Source organism: Oncorhynchus masou, chromosome 17 (assembly GCF_036934945.1).
Source record: "Oncorhynchus masou masou isolate Uvic2021 chromosome 17, UVic_Omas_1.1, whole genome shotgun sequence".
NCBI classification, from domain to species: Eukaryota; Metazoa; Chordata; class Actinopteri; order Salmoniformes; family Salmonidae; genus Oncorhynchus; species Oncorhynchus masou.
Window position 1 is genome coordinate 8901675 of NC_088228.1, and position 16324 is coordinate 8917998.

Here is a 16324-nt window from a genome sequence, read left to right on the forward strand (position 1 = left end):
GTACCGGTACCCCCTGTATATAGCCTCCACATTGACTCTGTACCGGTACCCCCTGTATATAGCCTCCACATTGACTCTGTACCGGTACCCCCTGTATATAGCCTCCACATTGACTCTGTACCGGTACCCCCTGTATATAGCCTCCACATTGACTCTGTACCGGTACCCCCTGTATACAGCCTCCACATTGACTCTGTACCGGTACCCCCTGTATACAGCCTCCACATTGACTCTGTACCGGTACCCCCTGTATACAGCCTCCACATTGACTCTGTACCGGTACCCCCTGTATACAGCCTCCACATTGACTCTGTACCGGTACCCCCTGTATATAGCCTCCACATTGACTCAGTACCGGTACCCCCTGTATATAGCCTCCACATTGACTCTGTACCGGTACCCCCTGTATATAGTCTCCACATTGACTCTGTACCGGTACCCCCTGTATATAGCCTCCACATTGACTCAGTACCGGTACCCCCTGTATATAGCCTCCACATTGACTCTGTACCGGTACCCCCTGTATATAGCCTCCACATTGACTCTGTACCGGTACCCCCTGTATACAGCCTCGTTATTGTTATTTTATTGTGTTACTTTTTACTTTAATTTATTAGGTACATATTTTCTTAACTCTTATTGAACTGCACCTGTTGGTTAAGGGCTTGCCAGTCAGCATTTCACGGTAAGGTCTACACTGTTGGTTAAGGGCTTGCCAGTCAGCATTTCACGGTAAGGTCTACACTGTTGGTTAAGGGCTTGTCAGTCAGCATTTCACAGTAAGGTCTACACTGTTGGTTAAGGGCTTGTCAGTCAGCATTTCACAGTAAGGTCTACACTGTTGGTTAAGGGCTTGTCAGTCAGCATTTCACAGTAAGGTCTACACTGTTGGTTAAGGGCTTTTCAGTTAGCATTTCACGGTAAGGTCTACACTGTTGGTTCAGGGCTTGTAAGGAAGCATTTCACAGTAAGGTCTACACTGTTGGTTAAGGGCTTGTCAGTCAGCATTTCACGGTAAGGTCTACACTGTTGGTTAAGGGCTTGTCAGTCAGCATTTCACTGTAAGGTCTACACTTGTTGTATTCGGCGCATGTGACAAATAAAGTTTGATTTGATTTGAGTCCCTAGATACGGTCCTTAGCCATGGTATATTGGCAAATATACCACAAACCCCCAAGGTGCCTTACTGCTATTATAAACTGGTAACCAATGTAATTAGAGCAGTAAAAATAAATGTTTTGTCATACCCGTGGTATTACGGTCTGATATACCACGGCTGTCAGCCAATCAGCATTCAGGGCTCGAACCAGACAGTTTATCACAATCAATATACAAATGACATCACGCTTACCTCCACATCCTAACAGAATTCCAGTAATTATGCACCGTCGAAACACAGCGATCATGTCAAGGAGGTGCACACAATAGAAGGGAAAACGTACCCCATGTCAGTAGCAGTTCACAGTATACCTTGTATTTACGCTAGAACGTGCATCATTTAAGTTCCAACGTGTACCATTTCAATGACTACATGAAAAGGGCAGATCATATCTAAATCACGGACAGTGGCTAGAGAGAGCTTGTGGTGTGACTCCATACAGTCTGGTATTGTGTGGTCCTACCTGGACGGCCCGGGGGACCTCTGAACCCCTTGGCTCCGGGACGCCCTCTTTCACCTGGTTGTCCTGGTATTGGCTCTATAGTGTAGTACCTTCCTGGCTCCCCCTTTAAACCCTTAGGACCAGGGAGACCGGGGTAACCTAGCTGCCCTGGTTGACCTGGACAATGAAAAGGACAGACGAGGGGTCAGGGGTTGAGGGGTGAAAGGTGATGGATATAGTGAGTGGTGCATGGTAGCAGAGCTTATGGGTAATACAGTGCTGTATTTGCCCCCTTTCTAATTTCCTCTACTTTTGAATATTTTTGATACCAAATCTTCAACCAAAACCTAATATTAGATAAAGGGAACCTGGGGGAAACAAATAATACAACAGTTACATACTTATTTCATTTATTTCATAAACAAAGTTATGCAACACCCAAAGCCCGTATGTGGAATAAGTATTTGTCCCCCTTTTCACTCAATAACTGGTTGTTCCACCTTTAGCTGCAATGACTCCAACCAAACGCTTCCTGTAGTCGTTGATCAGTCTCTCACGTCGCTTGTGGAGGAATATTGGCCCACTCTTCCATGCAGAACTGCTTTAGCTCAGCGACATTTGTGGGTTTTCAAGCATAAACTGCTCGTTTCAAGTCCTGCCACAACATCTCAATTGGGATTAGGTCTGGACTTTGACTTGGCTGTTCCAAAACTTCAAATTTGTTGCTTTTTAGCCATTTTCATGTGTTTTACGATCTTTTTTTTTAAACTGTTGTTTTTAATTCTTTACTTATCTATTGTTCACTTAATACCTTTTTTGCACTGTTGGTTCGAGCCTGTGAGTAAGCATCTCACTGTAAGGTCTACACCTGTTGTCACGGCGCACGTGACAAATAAACTTTGATTTGATCGACTCGCAGATGGATGATCTAACATTCCACCATGCTTGACCATTGGGGTAAGGTTCTTACTGTGGAATGCAGTGTTTGGTTTTCAAAAGGCATAATGGGACCCATGTCGTTCAAAAAGTTATACTTTTTTATACCATAGAACATTCTTCCAAGAGTCTTAATTATCATTTCCACTTTTTGGATGAGATGGGTCCCATTATGTCTGGTGAAAACCAAACACTGTATTCCACAGTAAGAACCTTACATTAACGGTCAAGCATGGTGGTGGTAGTGTGATGGTTTGGAGATGCTTTGCTGTCTCGGGACCTGGACAGCTTGTCTTAATAGAAGGAACCATGAATTCTGCTCTGTATCAGAGAATTCTACAGGAGAATGTCAGGCCATTTGTCTGTGAGCTGAAGCGCAGCTGGGTCATGCAGCAAGACAATGATCCGAAACACACAATTAAGTCTACATGAAAAAAGCAACACATTTGAAGTTTTGGAACGGCCTAGTCAAAGTCCAGACCTAATCCCAATTAAGATGTTGTGGCAGGACTTGAAACAAGCAGTTCACGCTTGAAAACCCACAAATGTCGCTGAGTTAAAGCAGTTCTGCATGGCGATGAGAGAGACTGATCAACAACTTTATTTTTTAAAATTGTATTTTACCTTTATTTATACAGGTTTTTTCTCATTGAGATAATATCTCTTTTCCAAGAGAGACCTGGTCCAATAGCAGCAGGGGGAACAACGTTTCAGACAAAACAACTTACATAAACTAACACAACATTAAACAAAACTATAAAACACACATACAGTACAACAATTACATATTGCATTAAAAACACAAACATCTTGACTAAAAACAGCTGTCCTAAAAACAATAACACTCTTCTATGATATATACATTGATTAAGTGTTTAAACTCCACCAACGAAACTAGATCATCACATTTTAAAATGTTCAGGAGAGAATTCCAGGACCACGGTGCTAAGTAACTATTTCTACCATGGCCTGTTCTAATTTTTGGTACTGTTAAAAGCAAATCAGAATGGGACCGTAATTGAGATTTATTTACTGACCTGACTAAAGAAGAACAGAGATAAAATGGCATTTTACCCAATATGGCCTTCTAAATCAGTGTATACCAGTGTCTAAGCCTACGCAAGGTCAATGACGACCAGCCAACAGCGCTGTAGAGATCACAATGATGTGTTAGACGTTTCTGATTGGTAATGAACCTGAGGGCGGCATGATACACCGACTCAGGTGCTCTCAGGGTCGTGGCTGAGGACTGCATATACAGTATATCACAAAAGTGAGTACACCCCTCACATTTTTGTAAATATTTGAGTATATCTTTTCATGTGACAACACTGAAGAAATAACACTTTGCTACAATGCAAAGTAGTGAGTGTACAGCTTGTATAACAGTGTAAATTTGCTGTCCCCTCAAAATAACTCAACACACAGCCATTAATGTCTAAACCGCTGGCAACAAAAGTGAATACACCCCTAAGTGAAAATGTCCAAATTGGGCCCAATTAGCCATTTTCCCTCCCCGGTGTCATGTGACACGTTAGTGTTACAAGGTCTCAGGTGTGAATGGGGAGCAGGTGTGTTCAATTTGGTGTCATCGCTCTCACACTCCCTCATACTGACTGGTCACTGGAAGTTCAACATGGCACCTCATGGCAAAGAACTCTCTGAGGATCTGAAAAATAAATAATTATTGGTCTACATAAAGATGGCCTGGGCTATAAGAAGATTGCCAAGACCCTGAGCTGCAGCACGGTGGCCAAGACCATACAGCGGTTTAACTGGACAGGTTCCACTCAGAACAGGCCTCGCCATGGTCGACCAAAGAAGTTGAGTGCATGTGCTCAGCGTCATATTCAGAGGTTGTCTTTGGGAAATAGACGTATGAGTGCTGCCAGCATTACTGCAGAGGTTGAAGGGGTGTGGGGGGGTCAGCCTGTCAGTGCTCAGACCATATGCCATACACTGCATCAAATTGGTCTGTATGGCTGTCGTCCCAGAAGGAAGCCTCTTCTAAAGATGATGCACAAGAAAGCCCGCAAACAGTTTGCTGAAGACAAGCAGATTAAGGACATGGATTACTGGAACAATGTCCTGTGGTCTGATGAGATTTGGTTCAGATGGTGTCAAGTTTGTGTGGCGGCAACCAGGTGAGGAGTACAAAGATAAGTGTGTCTTGCCTACAGTCAAGCATGGTGGTGGGAGTGTCATGGTCTGGGGCTGCATGAGTGCTGCCGGCACTGGGGAGCTACAGTTCATTGAGGGAACCATGAATGCCAACATGTACTGTGACATACTGAAGCAGAGCATGATCCCCTCCCTTCGGAGACAGTATTCCAACATGATAATGACCCCAAACACACCTCCAAGATGACCACTGCCTTGCTAAAGAAGCTGAGGGTAAAGGTGATGGACTGGCCAAGCATGTCTGCAGACCTAAACCCTATTGAACATCTGTGGGGCATCCTCAAACGGAAGGTGGAGGAGTGCAAGGTCTAACATCCACCAGCTCCGTGATGTCGTCATGGAGGAGTGGAAGAGGACTCCAGTGGCAACCTGTGAAGCTCTGGTGAACTCCATGCCCAACAGGGTTAAGGCAGTGCTGGAAAATGATGGTGGCCACACAAAATATTGACACTTTGGGCCCAATTTGGACATTTTCACTTAGGGGTGGACTCACTTCTGTTGCCAGCGGTTTAGACATTTTGAGGGGAAAAGCAAATTTACACTGTTATACAAGCTGTACACTCACTACTTTACATTGTAGCAAAGTGTCATTTCTTCAGTCTTCTCACATGAAAATATATACTCATATTTACAAAAATGTGAGGGGTGTACTCACTTTTGTGATATACTGTATATAACATCACTGTCACGACTCCCACAGAAGGTGGCTCCTCTCCCTGTTCGGGCGGCGCTCGGCGGTCGTCATCACCGGTGTACTAGCTGCCACCGAAGGCTCCTCTTCCTGTTCGGGCGGCGCTCGGCGGTCGTCGACACCGGTCTACTAGCTGCCACCGATCCCCTTTTCCTTTTCTGTTAGTTTTGTCTTATTGGTTACACCGGTTTCTTGTTTGGGTTTTGGTTAGGGCTATTTAAGCCGGTTATGCTCGCCTGCTTTTGTGCGGGCTTGTCCCTCTGTTCGCTTTGTGGATGTGCATTCTTCTTATTTTCGCCGGACTGTTTCGGTCCTGTTTTTGGGCCGGTAGTTTGTATGCGCCTGGTGTTTTTGGCTGTTTCTGTCACCGGAATAAATACTATTGTCCTAAACCCTCTGCGCCTGACTCCGCACCCACTACTCCTAGAAGTCTCTCTGCGCCTGACTCCGCACCCACTACTCCTAGTCGTAACAATCACTCAAATCTAAAACCGACAGTAATGTACATCGTACCAGCTCCTTCCTGGCCTCTAAAGAAAAACAAGCTTTATGTCGGTAATAAAATCCTATTTCCAGCTTGAGCTTCCTTATCAAATTCTCTACATGCACAGTGAAGCTCAGCTTATCAACCCACACACCCAAATATTTGTACACTTTAACTTGCTCTATAGTATGTCCAGCCAATGTAGCAATGACATGATTTGTAACATGCCATGCAATTTGTTTTACCCAAATTTAGAATCAGCTTTAAATCATACAGATTCGGTTGTATGATGTTAAATGCTCTTTGGGCATTTTCAAAAGCTAAAGCTAAGCGGTAGTAGTGTTAATAAAGAACAGTATCGTCTGCATAAAAATGAACATCCACTGTTTCAGGAAGCTTTTGGTTGCAGTCATTGCAGCTGAAGGTGGCAGAACCAGTTACTGAGTGTAAGGGGACAATTACTTTTTCCACACAGGGGAATTGGGTGTTGCATAACTTTGTTAATTAAACAAATGAAATAAGTTTCACATTTTTGGGGGTTATTTGTAAACTCAGGTTCCCTTAATCTAATATTAGGTTTTGGTTGAAGATGTGACAACATTCAGTATCAAAAATATGCAACAATATATAAAATCAGAGAGGGGGCAAATAGACTTACAGAGCCATGAAAAAGTAAGAGCACAAGTTAGAACAGCTGTGCTCTTATTTTGTACAAATATGAGCATTGTCTACTATAGTAGGACAGGAAGTGAATGGATAGAAAGGCAGGGGACAGAAGACTGGCCCAAGGCCCCAATAATCCATCCCAAAGTGACTTGTTTACTTCCGTTCTTGGATTAAAAAAGGAAGAGGCTGGTATAAGGAATTGGTGGAAGGTAGGACAATTAGGAAACAGGACCAGAAAAAAGACAGAACATTTAGAAAAATAGGGGATAGGATATATTATATATCATAAAGATGGTGAAATGTTGACCTGTGGAGCTTAATACACCTGGTGGTCCAGGAGGTCCATTAATGCCCATCTCTCCAATGTCTCCTGGTGCTCCCCTTGGACCCTGGGGGCCGGGATCACCAGGGTAACCTGCAATACAGTGGATACAGAGTCTGTTTCTTATTTGACCATGATTCAGATCTCATGCGCTGTTATGTTTTCTTCCTACAGGTATTTCCTAATCATAATCTCACATTGTCTTGGATCAGGTTTCTCTGGATAAACAAAAAGGTTAAATAAATAAACATAACAAACAACAAACTCTATTGGTCCATATTTGAGAACATTAGAAAAACTTTTTTTGTCTCAAAATGTGCGTTATTGTTGATGTAGTTGCAGGTGATAAAATGTTAGTTTTTCCCATTACACAACCTGGCACATTTAGCCCTATGTTATCCTGACCAGGTGGCAGTGATTAGGTTCAGTAACAAATTCAACTTATCAAAGATCTTAGACTTTATATCCAATGGCACTTTTTAAAATAGGTCAATTTATCCACCAGAGGGATATTTTAAGCCTTCAAATTCAAGGTTAACTTGGTCTGTAAAGTGCAGCGTCCCAATAATACATGCACGTCTTCACATATGACAAAACGCGTGTTTTTGCGTATCCGTTTCACACACATAAATGTGCTTTGACAGAAAAAAAAACATAAAGGAGTAGAAGAGCCTTACGGTCTTGTCCAATAGTTACCATCGCTGTCAGGTGGCATACACACACTGTTCATTGCTGGTCCTCGATGCTTGATTCAAATAACGCATACAATTCTAATAATTGATAATAAAAAAGTTGGTTTTCAAAGTGGTCTTCGAAGTGGGGGGGGGGGGGGGCATTATCATTGTATATTTTTTTATCCAAACAGCCTCGTCGACCACTCAGAGGCGTCGGCATGGTTCTAAAGCACAGTGTTGCCTGATTTGTGTCACATTCCAATGATAAAACTGGGGGGGGGGGGAACAAAAATGTGTGCATGTTTGGACACACCTACTCATTCAAAGGTTTTTCTTTATTTTTACTATTTTCTACATTGTAGAATAATAGTGAAGAAATTGAAAATATGAAATAACACATATAGAATCATTTAATAACCAAAAAAGTGTTAAACAAAGATTCTTCAAAATAGCCACTCTTTGCCTTAATGACAGCTTTGCACACTCTTGGCATTCTCTCAACTAGCTTCATGAGGTAGTCACCTGGAATGCATTTCAATTAACAGGTGTGCCTTCTGAATTTGTGGAATTTCTTTCCTTCTTAATGCGTTTGAGCCAATCAGTTGTGTTGTGACAAGGTAGGGGTGGTATACAGAAGATAGCCCTGTTTGGTAAAAAACCAAGTCCATATAATGGCAAGAACAGTTCAAATAAGCAAAGAGAAACGGCAGTCCGCCATTACTTTAAGACATTTAGGTCAGAACTTTGAAAGCTTCCTCAAGTCGCAAAAACCATCAAGCCCCCTGATGAAACTGGCTCTCATGAGGACTGCCACAGGAAAGGAAGACCCAGAGTTACCTCTGCTGCAGAGGATAAGTTCATTAGTTACCAGCCTCAGAAATAGCAGCCCAAATAAATGCTTCAGAGTTCAAGTAACAGACACATCTCAACATCAACTGTTCAGAGGAGACTGCTTGAAAATCAGGCCTTCATGGTCAAATTGCTGCAAAGAAACCACTACTAAAAGGACACCAATAAGAAGAAGAGACTTGCTTGGGCCAAGAAAGACGAGCAATGGACATTAGACCGGTGGAAATCTGTCCTTTGGTCTGATGACTCCAAATTTGATATTTTTGGTTCCAACCGCCATGTCTTTATGAGATGCAGAGTAGGTGAACAGATGATCTCTGCATGTGTAGTTCCCACCGTGAAGCATGGAGGTGTTATGGTGTGGGGGTGCTTTGCTGGTGACACTGTCAGTGATTTATTTAGACTTCAAGGCACACTTAACCAGCATGGCTACCACAGCATTCTGCAGCGATACACCGTCCAATCTGGTTTGCGCTTATTGGGACTATCGTTTGTTTTTCAACAGGACAATGACCCAACACACCACGAGCTATTTGACCAAGAGGGAGAGTGATGGACCATAACTGAAGGAAAATGAGCCAACAAGTGCTCAGCATATGTGGGAACTCCTTCAAGACTGTTGTAAAAGCATTCCAGGTGAAGCTGATTGAGAGAATACCAAGAGTGTGCAAAGCTGTCATCAAGGCAAAGGGTAGTTATTTGTAGAATTAACACTTTTTTTGGTTATTACGTGATTCCATATGTGTTATTTCATAGTTTTGATGTCCTCACTATTATTCTACAGTGTAGAAAATAGTACAAAATAAAGAAAAACCCTGGAATGAGTAGGTGTGTCCAAACTTTTGACTGGTACTGTGTGGGTCAGTCTGTAAGGTTTCCAACAATAGGTTCCTCATTAAATGTGTTTGTAATGTTCAGTTACAAGGTTTTGGCTGCCCTTCTCTCTTCTATTCTCAACACAATAAAATGTAATTCTACATTTCAAAGGGGAAAAAAATATATATATAAAATATATAAATATATATCTCACCTGACTTTACGCAAACGGCGAAAACTACCAGGAGCCACCAGGAACTACCAGGAACTACCAGGAGCCACCAGGAGCCACCAGGAACTACCAGGAGCCACCAGGAACTACCAGGAGCCACCAGGAACTACCAGGAACTACCAGGCTACACTGAGCTATTCGTCCAGTTTACATGTTGTGCGTTTTAGTAACTTTGACTAGTAGGTGGTGCCGTTTGACTTTGTTAAAGACGCTTTCATGGAAAAGTGATCGATCACATCCATCAACATTTGTAATTGGCTGATACAGAATTAGTTACCGGACATAAATCACTGCCAGCTGGTCAGGTTAGCATAGAGCTAAATGTGACATGTTATCTAATGGGAACAACTAACATGTAGCATTGTATCACGTGCAACTATGTCAATGATTTTAAATGGCCGTTTTTGAATGTGTTCTTTTTCTAATGTTCTTAAGTATGGACCTCTTATAACTGAGGTGTCCTCTAACCTGCTACAGTGGAATTGTTGTATATTTGGCTCGCTGGTCCTCTGAAGCCTTTGTCTCCTGGGAAGCCCTGGGAGGATACAGGGAGAGAGTTTATTACCTAATGATAATGATAATAATAATGCATTAATTTACTGCGGGGCAACATAGGAGATCATCACTCATAAATATGGCCAGGAGTTTTTCCTGGACAGATCATATGGTCAGGAAACACTTCCTGTGCTACTCATTATCTGGGTTGGCATCGATTTCAATTCAAGGGATTAATTTAAATTCCAGTTGCTAGATCTGTGGCCCTGAATTAAAGAAGTGTAGTACACGGAATTGTACAAGAGTTCATGCAAGAGTCTCTCTAAAATGTTTTATTATGTCAATAAAATGGCCATCTTTTGAGTCCATCTTTGTCCATAGACAATTTTATGTCTAGCGATGATGTCACAGTTACAGGCGCGACAGGCATGACATCACAAAGGGGTTGGCTAGGAGAGAAAGCTTTGGGGACAGGAAGTAGAGCAATCTTCATTTTAGTAGACCTTATTACAAATGTCGCCATTGTTTTGCTTCTGTTAAACAATATATATCAACTTTAAAAATGACCTTTTTAGAGTAAGCACTCAAAATATATATTAAAAAACGACTGAGACAAGAATATGATGAACCACAAAGAGGCAGTTGAAGGGCCAGTTTACAGTAAACTGTTGTGAGAAAGTGAGTGGGCTCTTTAAAGATATCTATCACCCTTGGTCCTAGATGAAGAACACCAAAACAGAATACTCTTGCTCTATAGAAATGCAGAAGCTTCTTAGTAAATCATCCATCTCTATGTAGTGGATGGTGCTAAAACCTGCCTCTCTGTACGCTAGCTGGTTAAAAGTAGGCCTTGACTTCGACCAGTTCTCTGTCCGTTTCCTGCCCCTACTGTATTTTGGTATTTTATTCCGGATCCACATTAGTTCCTGCCAATCCACAGCTACTCTTCCTGGGATCCAATCACAATTAAATGCAATAAAACAATACATAACACACCACTCTACCATAACATATCTACAATACAACATTTATAATACAGCAAAATAATCATGTTAAAATATGTGTGTGTGTAGTGTGCGTGTGTTAGCATGTGTTTGTGAATGTGTGAATGCTCTGTGTGTGCTGTGTGAATGCTGTGTGAATGCGTGTGTGTGTGTGTCTCTTCACAGTCCGCTCTGTTCCATAAGGTGTAGTTTACAGTTTGACTGAGTTACTTGATGTGGAATAGAGTTCCATGTAGTCATGGCTCTATGTAGTACTGTGGAATAGAGTTCCATGTAGTCATGGCTCTATGTAGTACTGTGGAATAGAGTTCCATGTAGTCATGGTTCTATGTAGTACTGTGGAATAGAGTTCCATGTAGTCATGGCTCTATGTAGTACTGTGGAATAGAGTTCCATGTAGTCATGGCTCTATGTAGTACTGTGGAATAGAGTTCCATGTAGTCATGGCTCTATGTAGTACTGTGGAATAGAGTTCCATGTAGTCATGGCTCTATGTAGTACTGTGGAATAGAGTTCCATGTAGTCATGGCTCTATGTAATACTGTGGAATAGAGTTCCATGTAGTCATGGCTCTATGTAGTACTGTGGAATAGAGTTCCATGTAGTCATGGCTCTATGTAGTACTGTGGAATAGAGTTCCATGTAGTCATGGCTCTATGTAGTACTGTGGAATAGAGTTCCATGTAGTCATGGCTCTATGTAGTACTGTGGAATAGAGTTCCATGTAGTCATGGCTCTATGTAGTACTGTGGAATAGAGTTCCATGTAGTCATGGCTCTATGTAGTACTGTGGAATAGAGTTCCATGTAGTCATGGCTCTATGTAGTACTGTGGAATAGAGTCCCATGTAGTCATGGCTCTATGTAGTACTGTGGAATAGAGTTCCATGTAGTCATGGCTCTATGTAGTACTGTGGAATAGAGTTCCATGTAGTCATGGCTCTATGTAGTACTGTGGAATAGAGTTCCTTGTAGTCATGGCTCTATGTAGTACTGTGGAATAGAGTTCCATGTAGTCATGGCTCTATGTAGTACTGTGTGTTTCCTGTAGTCTGTTCTGGACTGTGAAGAGACCCCTGGTGGCATGTCTTGTGGGACATGTATGGGTGTCTGAGCTGTGCGCTAGATGCTTAAACAGACAGCTCTGTGATTTCAGCATGTCAATACCTCTCACAAAGACAAGTAGTGATGCAGTCAATATCTCCTCCACCCTGAACCAGGAGAGATTGACATGCATATTATTAATGTTGACTCTCTGGGGAAATCCAAGGGCCAGTTGTGCTGCTCTGTTCTGGGCCAATTCTAATTTGCCTATGTCCAATCCAGAGTTACACCAAGCAGTTTGGTCTCCTCAACTTGCTCCATTTCTACATGATTAATTTAGGGTTTAGTGAATGATTGAAACATTTGCAGGAAACAAGGCTGATATGTTGCAAAACAGTTGTCACGGAGAGAGAACCCAACAAACAGGATAAAAGGGTAGGAACATAACCAGTTGAGTTGATAGCTCAAGCAGGTCTCCACATTTCAATTTTGTTTGAACAACCAGCAAGTGCAGCCTGATCCACTTGCGTTCAATATTTGATGAATTGTCCATTTCTCCACTGTCTTTTTCTGATGTGTTTACTCCATATCGTGATAACTAGACAACTGTTTCAGTGGAGTAGAGATACAACTCAATTTACTTGTGAATATAATCATTTAATTACGTCATTCCTGTGTGAAGATGTGTGAGGAATGGTGAATGTGTGACCTATGGTCTTTAGTTCATGTCCAATGGGCCATTTACTCCAATGAACAACAATTACGTGGAGGTAAATATTGTACTAGAATGTTGTATTAATGGTGAGGTGGGCCTTAGAATGTAGCGTGGTATGTGTACATTCTTATTAATTTACAGAATGAAACACTGAACAAAATAACAAAACGAAACATGAAGCTATAAAACCGAGTGCTGACAGGCAACTACACATAGACAAGATCCCACAAACACCAAAGGGAAATGGCTACCTAAATATGATCCCCAATCAGAGACAACGATAAACAGCTGCCTCTGATTGGGAACCATATCAGGCCACCATAAACATACAAATCACCTAGACATACAAAAACCCCAGACAACACAAAAACTAGCGTACCCACCCTAGTCACGCCCTGACCTAACCAAAATATAAAGAAAACAGACTTCTCAGGTCAGGGCGTGACAAGGAAGAGGTGTGATGAGTGGGAGGAGGTGGGAGTAGTGGGAGGAGGTGGGAGTAGTGGGAGGAGGTGGGAGTAGTGGGAGGAGGTGGGAGTAGTGGGAGGAGGTGGGAGTAGTGGGAGGCGGGAGAAAGAAAAAACAAGACATAGGAATGTGGCCAGAGAGGCAACGCAGGAATCCTATCAAATATTCCCCACAGAACTAAGATGAGTGGAAGAGGTGAAGAGGAAGAGGGTGAAGAGAGTTGGAAAGACAAACACACTTTGAGAGAGCAGAGGAAGACATTCCAGAGGAAAATGTGGAGAAAACAGTGTGTCCTTTTTATCCAACCAGTGTGTAGGTTTGAATAAGGATAATTTGCAAATAAATTCATAAAACATCCTACAATGTGATTTTCTGGATTCTTTTCCCCTCATCTTGTCTGTCATAGTTGAAGTGTACCTATGATGAAAATTACAGGCCTCTCATCTTTTAAAGTGGAAGAACATGCACAATTGGTGGCTGACAAAACACTTTTTTGCCCCACTGTATATAGATCTAAAAAAAAAATTGGGTAGGCAATTAGATATGGCAATAACTCCACCTTGACTTCAGACAGGCTAGGTGGAGTTTTTTGCAATACTGGTTACACTGATTCAATCTTTTCAGACTATGGTCTGGCTCGGGATCCAGAACGCGGTCAATACGGACCCCCCCCCCCCCAGTCGGGCTTTCAATGTAATGCGGTTTAGAATTGTAATAGTAGAATAGACAAGGTGACATTTTGAAAATGACAGACCTTGGAGCGCTTTTTATAACCTATCAGAAATGTCCAGTTGATCAACTATCCCATGTTATCTAGATACCGTAAGTACGTTAGGCTAACCAGCCATTTTGTAGTTATCGTGAACAGATCCCGTTTACCAGGGGCCTCGACCCCCAGTGGGCCCCATTTATTTTGTTGAGTCACTCAGGCATCATATGAACACACATTTGGCACAATGTGGAAAATTGCAGGAAATTTGCTTAAAAACTGCAAAATGCTCCTTCCGCCACAAGAGAGGTGTGAACAGTTTGGCGAGGTGGAGGTTGGTTACTATGTCGACAAAGAGAATATCCATCCGGACCTTTGCCACCTAGGACATTTGTGTGACCGGAACATCTCAAATAGCAGTTGAGTACCCTTGGTTTAGGGGGTAGAAGCTAGGGATCCATTTGAGATTGGGCTATATAGCGGCATGAGACAAGCCAGATGCAAAGACAAAACGGCACTAGGTCATCAAAACAGATATCCCCCGACAAAGGGGGGGGGGGGATTTTTTTGCCTGCGGTTACTGTAAAGAGATTGAAGAGGATGGAGGAGTGACAGATGGAGGGAGAAAGAGGAGAAAGATAAAGAACCAGGAACCAAATCAACCTGAATTGACGGCTACATCAACCTGAATTGACTCCTGAGAGCAAGGCCAAAGTGCAGAAAAATATAGATCTATATTGGCTCTCATAGAACATATGTGAAAGGTAGATACAGAGAAAGTGATATTTGACCATTTTCTAAATTATGCAGTGGAAGGGATTACAGACATATAGTACCAGTCAAAAGTTTGGAAACAACGAATCCTTCAAGGGTTTTTTCTTGAATTTTACTATTTTCTACATTGTAGAATAATAGTGAAGACATCAAAACAATTAAATAACACACATGGAATTATGTAGTAACCATGAAAGTGTTAATTAAACAAATCAAAATATATATATTTTATATCTTCAAAGTAACCATCCTTTGCCTTGATAGCTTTGGACACACTTGGCATTCTCTCAACCAGCTTCACCTGGAATGCTTTTCCAAAAGTCTTGAAGGAGTTCCCACAATATGCTGGCTGAGTACTGCTTTTCCTTCACTCTGCAGTCCAACTCATCCCAAACCATCTCAATTGGGTTGAGGTCGGGTGATCGGAGGCCAGGTCATCTGATGCAGCACTCCATCCCTCTCGTTCTTGGTTACATAGCCCTTACACAGCCTGTGGGTGTGTTGGGTCATTGTCCTGTTGAAAAATAAATGATAGTCCCACTAAGCGTAAACCAGATGGGATGGCGTATCACTGCAGAATGAATCACTGACAGTGTCACCAGAAAAGCACCCCCACACCTCCTCCTCCATGCTTCACGGTGGGAACCTCACATGCGGAGATCATCTGTTCACCTACTCTGCATATCACAAAGAAACGCTGGTTGAAACCAAAAATCTCAAATTTAGACTCATCAAACCAAAGGACAGATTTCCACCGGTCTAATGTTCATTGCTCGTGTTTCTTGATCCAAGCTAGTCTCTGCTAATCGGTGTCCTTTAGTAGTGGTTTCTTTGCAGCAATTTGACCATGAAGGCCTGATTCACGCAGTCTCCTCTGAACAGTTGATGTTGACATGTGTCTGTTACTTGAACTCTATGAAACATTTACAGTGGCTTGTGCAAGTATTCACCCCCTTGACATTTTTCCTATTTTGCTGCCTTACAACCTGGAATTAAAATAGATTTTTTTGGGGGGGGGGGGTTGTGTCATTTGATTTACACAACACTTTGAAGATGCAAAATAATTTTTTTATTGTGAAACAAACAAGAAATAAGACAAAGAAACAGAAAACTTGAGCGTGCCTAACTATTCAAAGTCAATACTTTGTAGAGACACCTTTTGCAGCAATTACAGCTGCAAGTCTCATGGGGTATGTCTCTATAAGCTTGGCACATCTAGCCACTGGGATTCTTGCCCATTCTTCAAGGCAAAACTGCTTCAGCTCCTTCAATTTGGATGTGTTCCGCTGGTATACAGCAATCTTTAGGTCATACCACATATTCTCAAATTGGATTGAGGTCTGGGCCTTGACTAGGCCATTCCTAGACATTTAAATGTTTCCCCGTAAACCACTCAAGTGTTGCTTTAGCAGTATGCTTAAGGCCATTGTCCTGTTGGAAGGTGAACCTCTGTCCCAGTCTCAAATCTCTGGAAGACAGAAACAGGTTTCCCTCAAGAATTTCCCTGTATTTAGCGCCATCCATCATTCCTTCAATTCTGACCATTTTCCCAGTCCCTGCCTATGAAAAACATCCCCACACCATGATGCTGCCACCACCATGCTTCACTGTGGAGATGGTGTTCTCGGGGTGATGAGAGGTGTTGGGTTTGCGCTAGACATAGC

At 42.3% G+C, this 16324-nt stretch overlaps 1 protein-coding gene across 1 annotated transcript in view; it reads right to left on the bottom strand.

The window, feature by feature from the left end:
- The window catches only part of LOC135558096 (collagen alpha-4(IV) chain-like), an 87582-nt gene that overhangs the window by 51539 nt on the left and 19719 nt on the right, over positions 1 to 16324 (bottom strand). Inside the window, exons 18-20 of the mRNA XM_064991845.1 lie at positions 9921 to 9987; positions 6867 to 6974; positions 1623 to 1778 (exon numbers count right to left, since the gene is read on the bottom strand). Coding sequence (XP_064847917.1) covers positions 1623 to 1778; positions 6867 to 6974; positions 9921 to 9987 — 331 coding nt within the window. The remainder of the gene's footprint in view (positions 1 to 1622; positions 1779 to 6866; positions 6975 to 9920; positions 9988 to 16324) is intronic.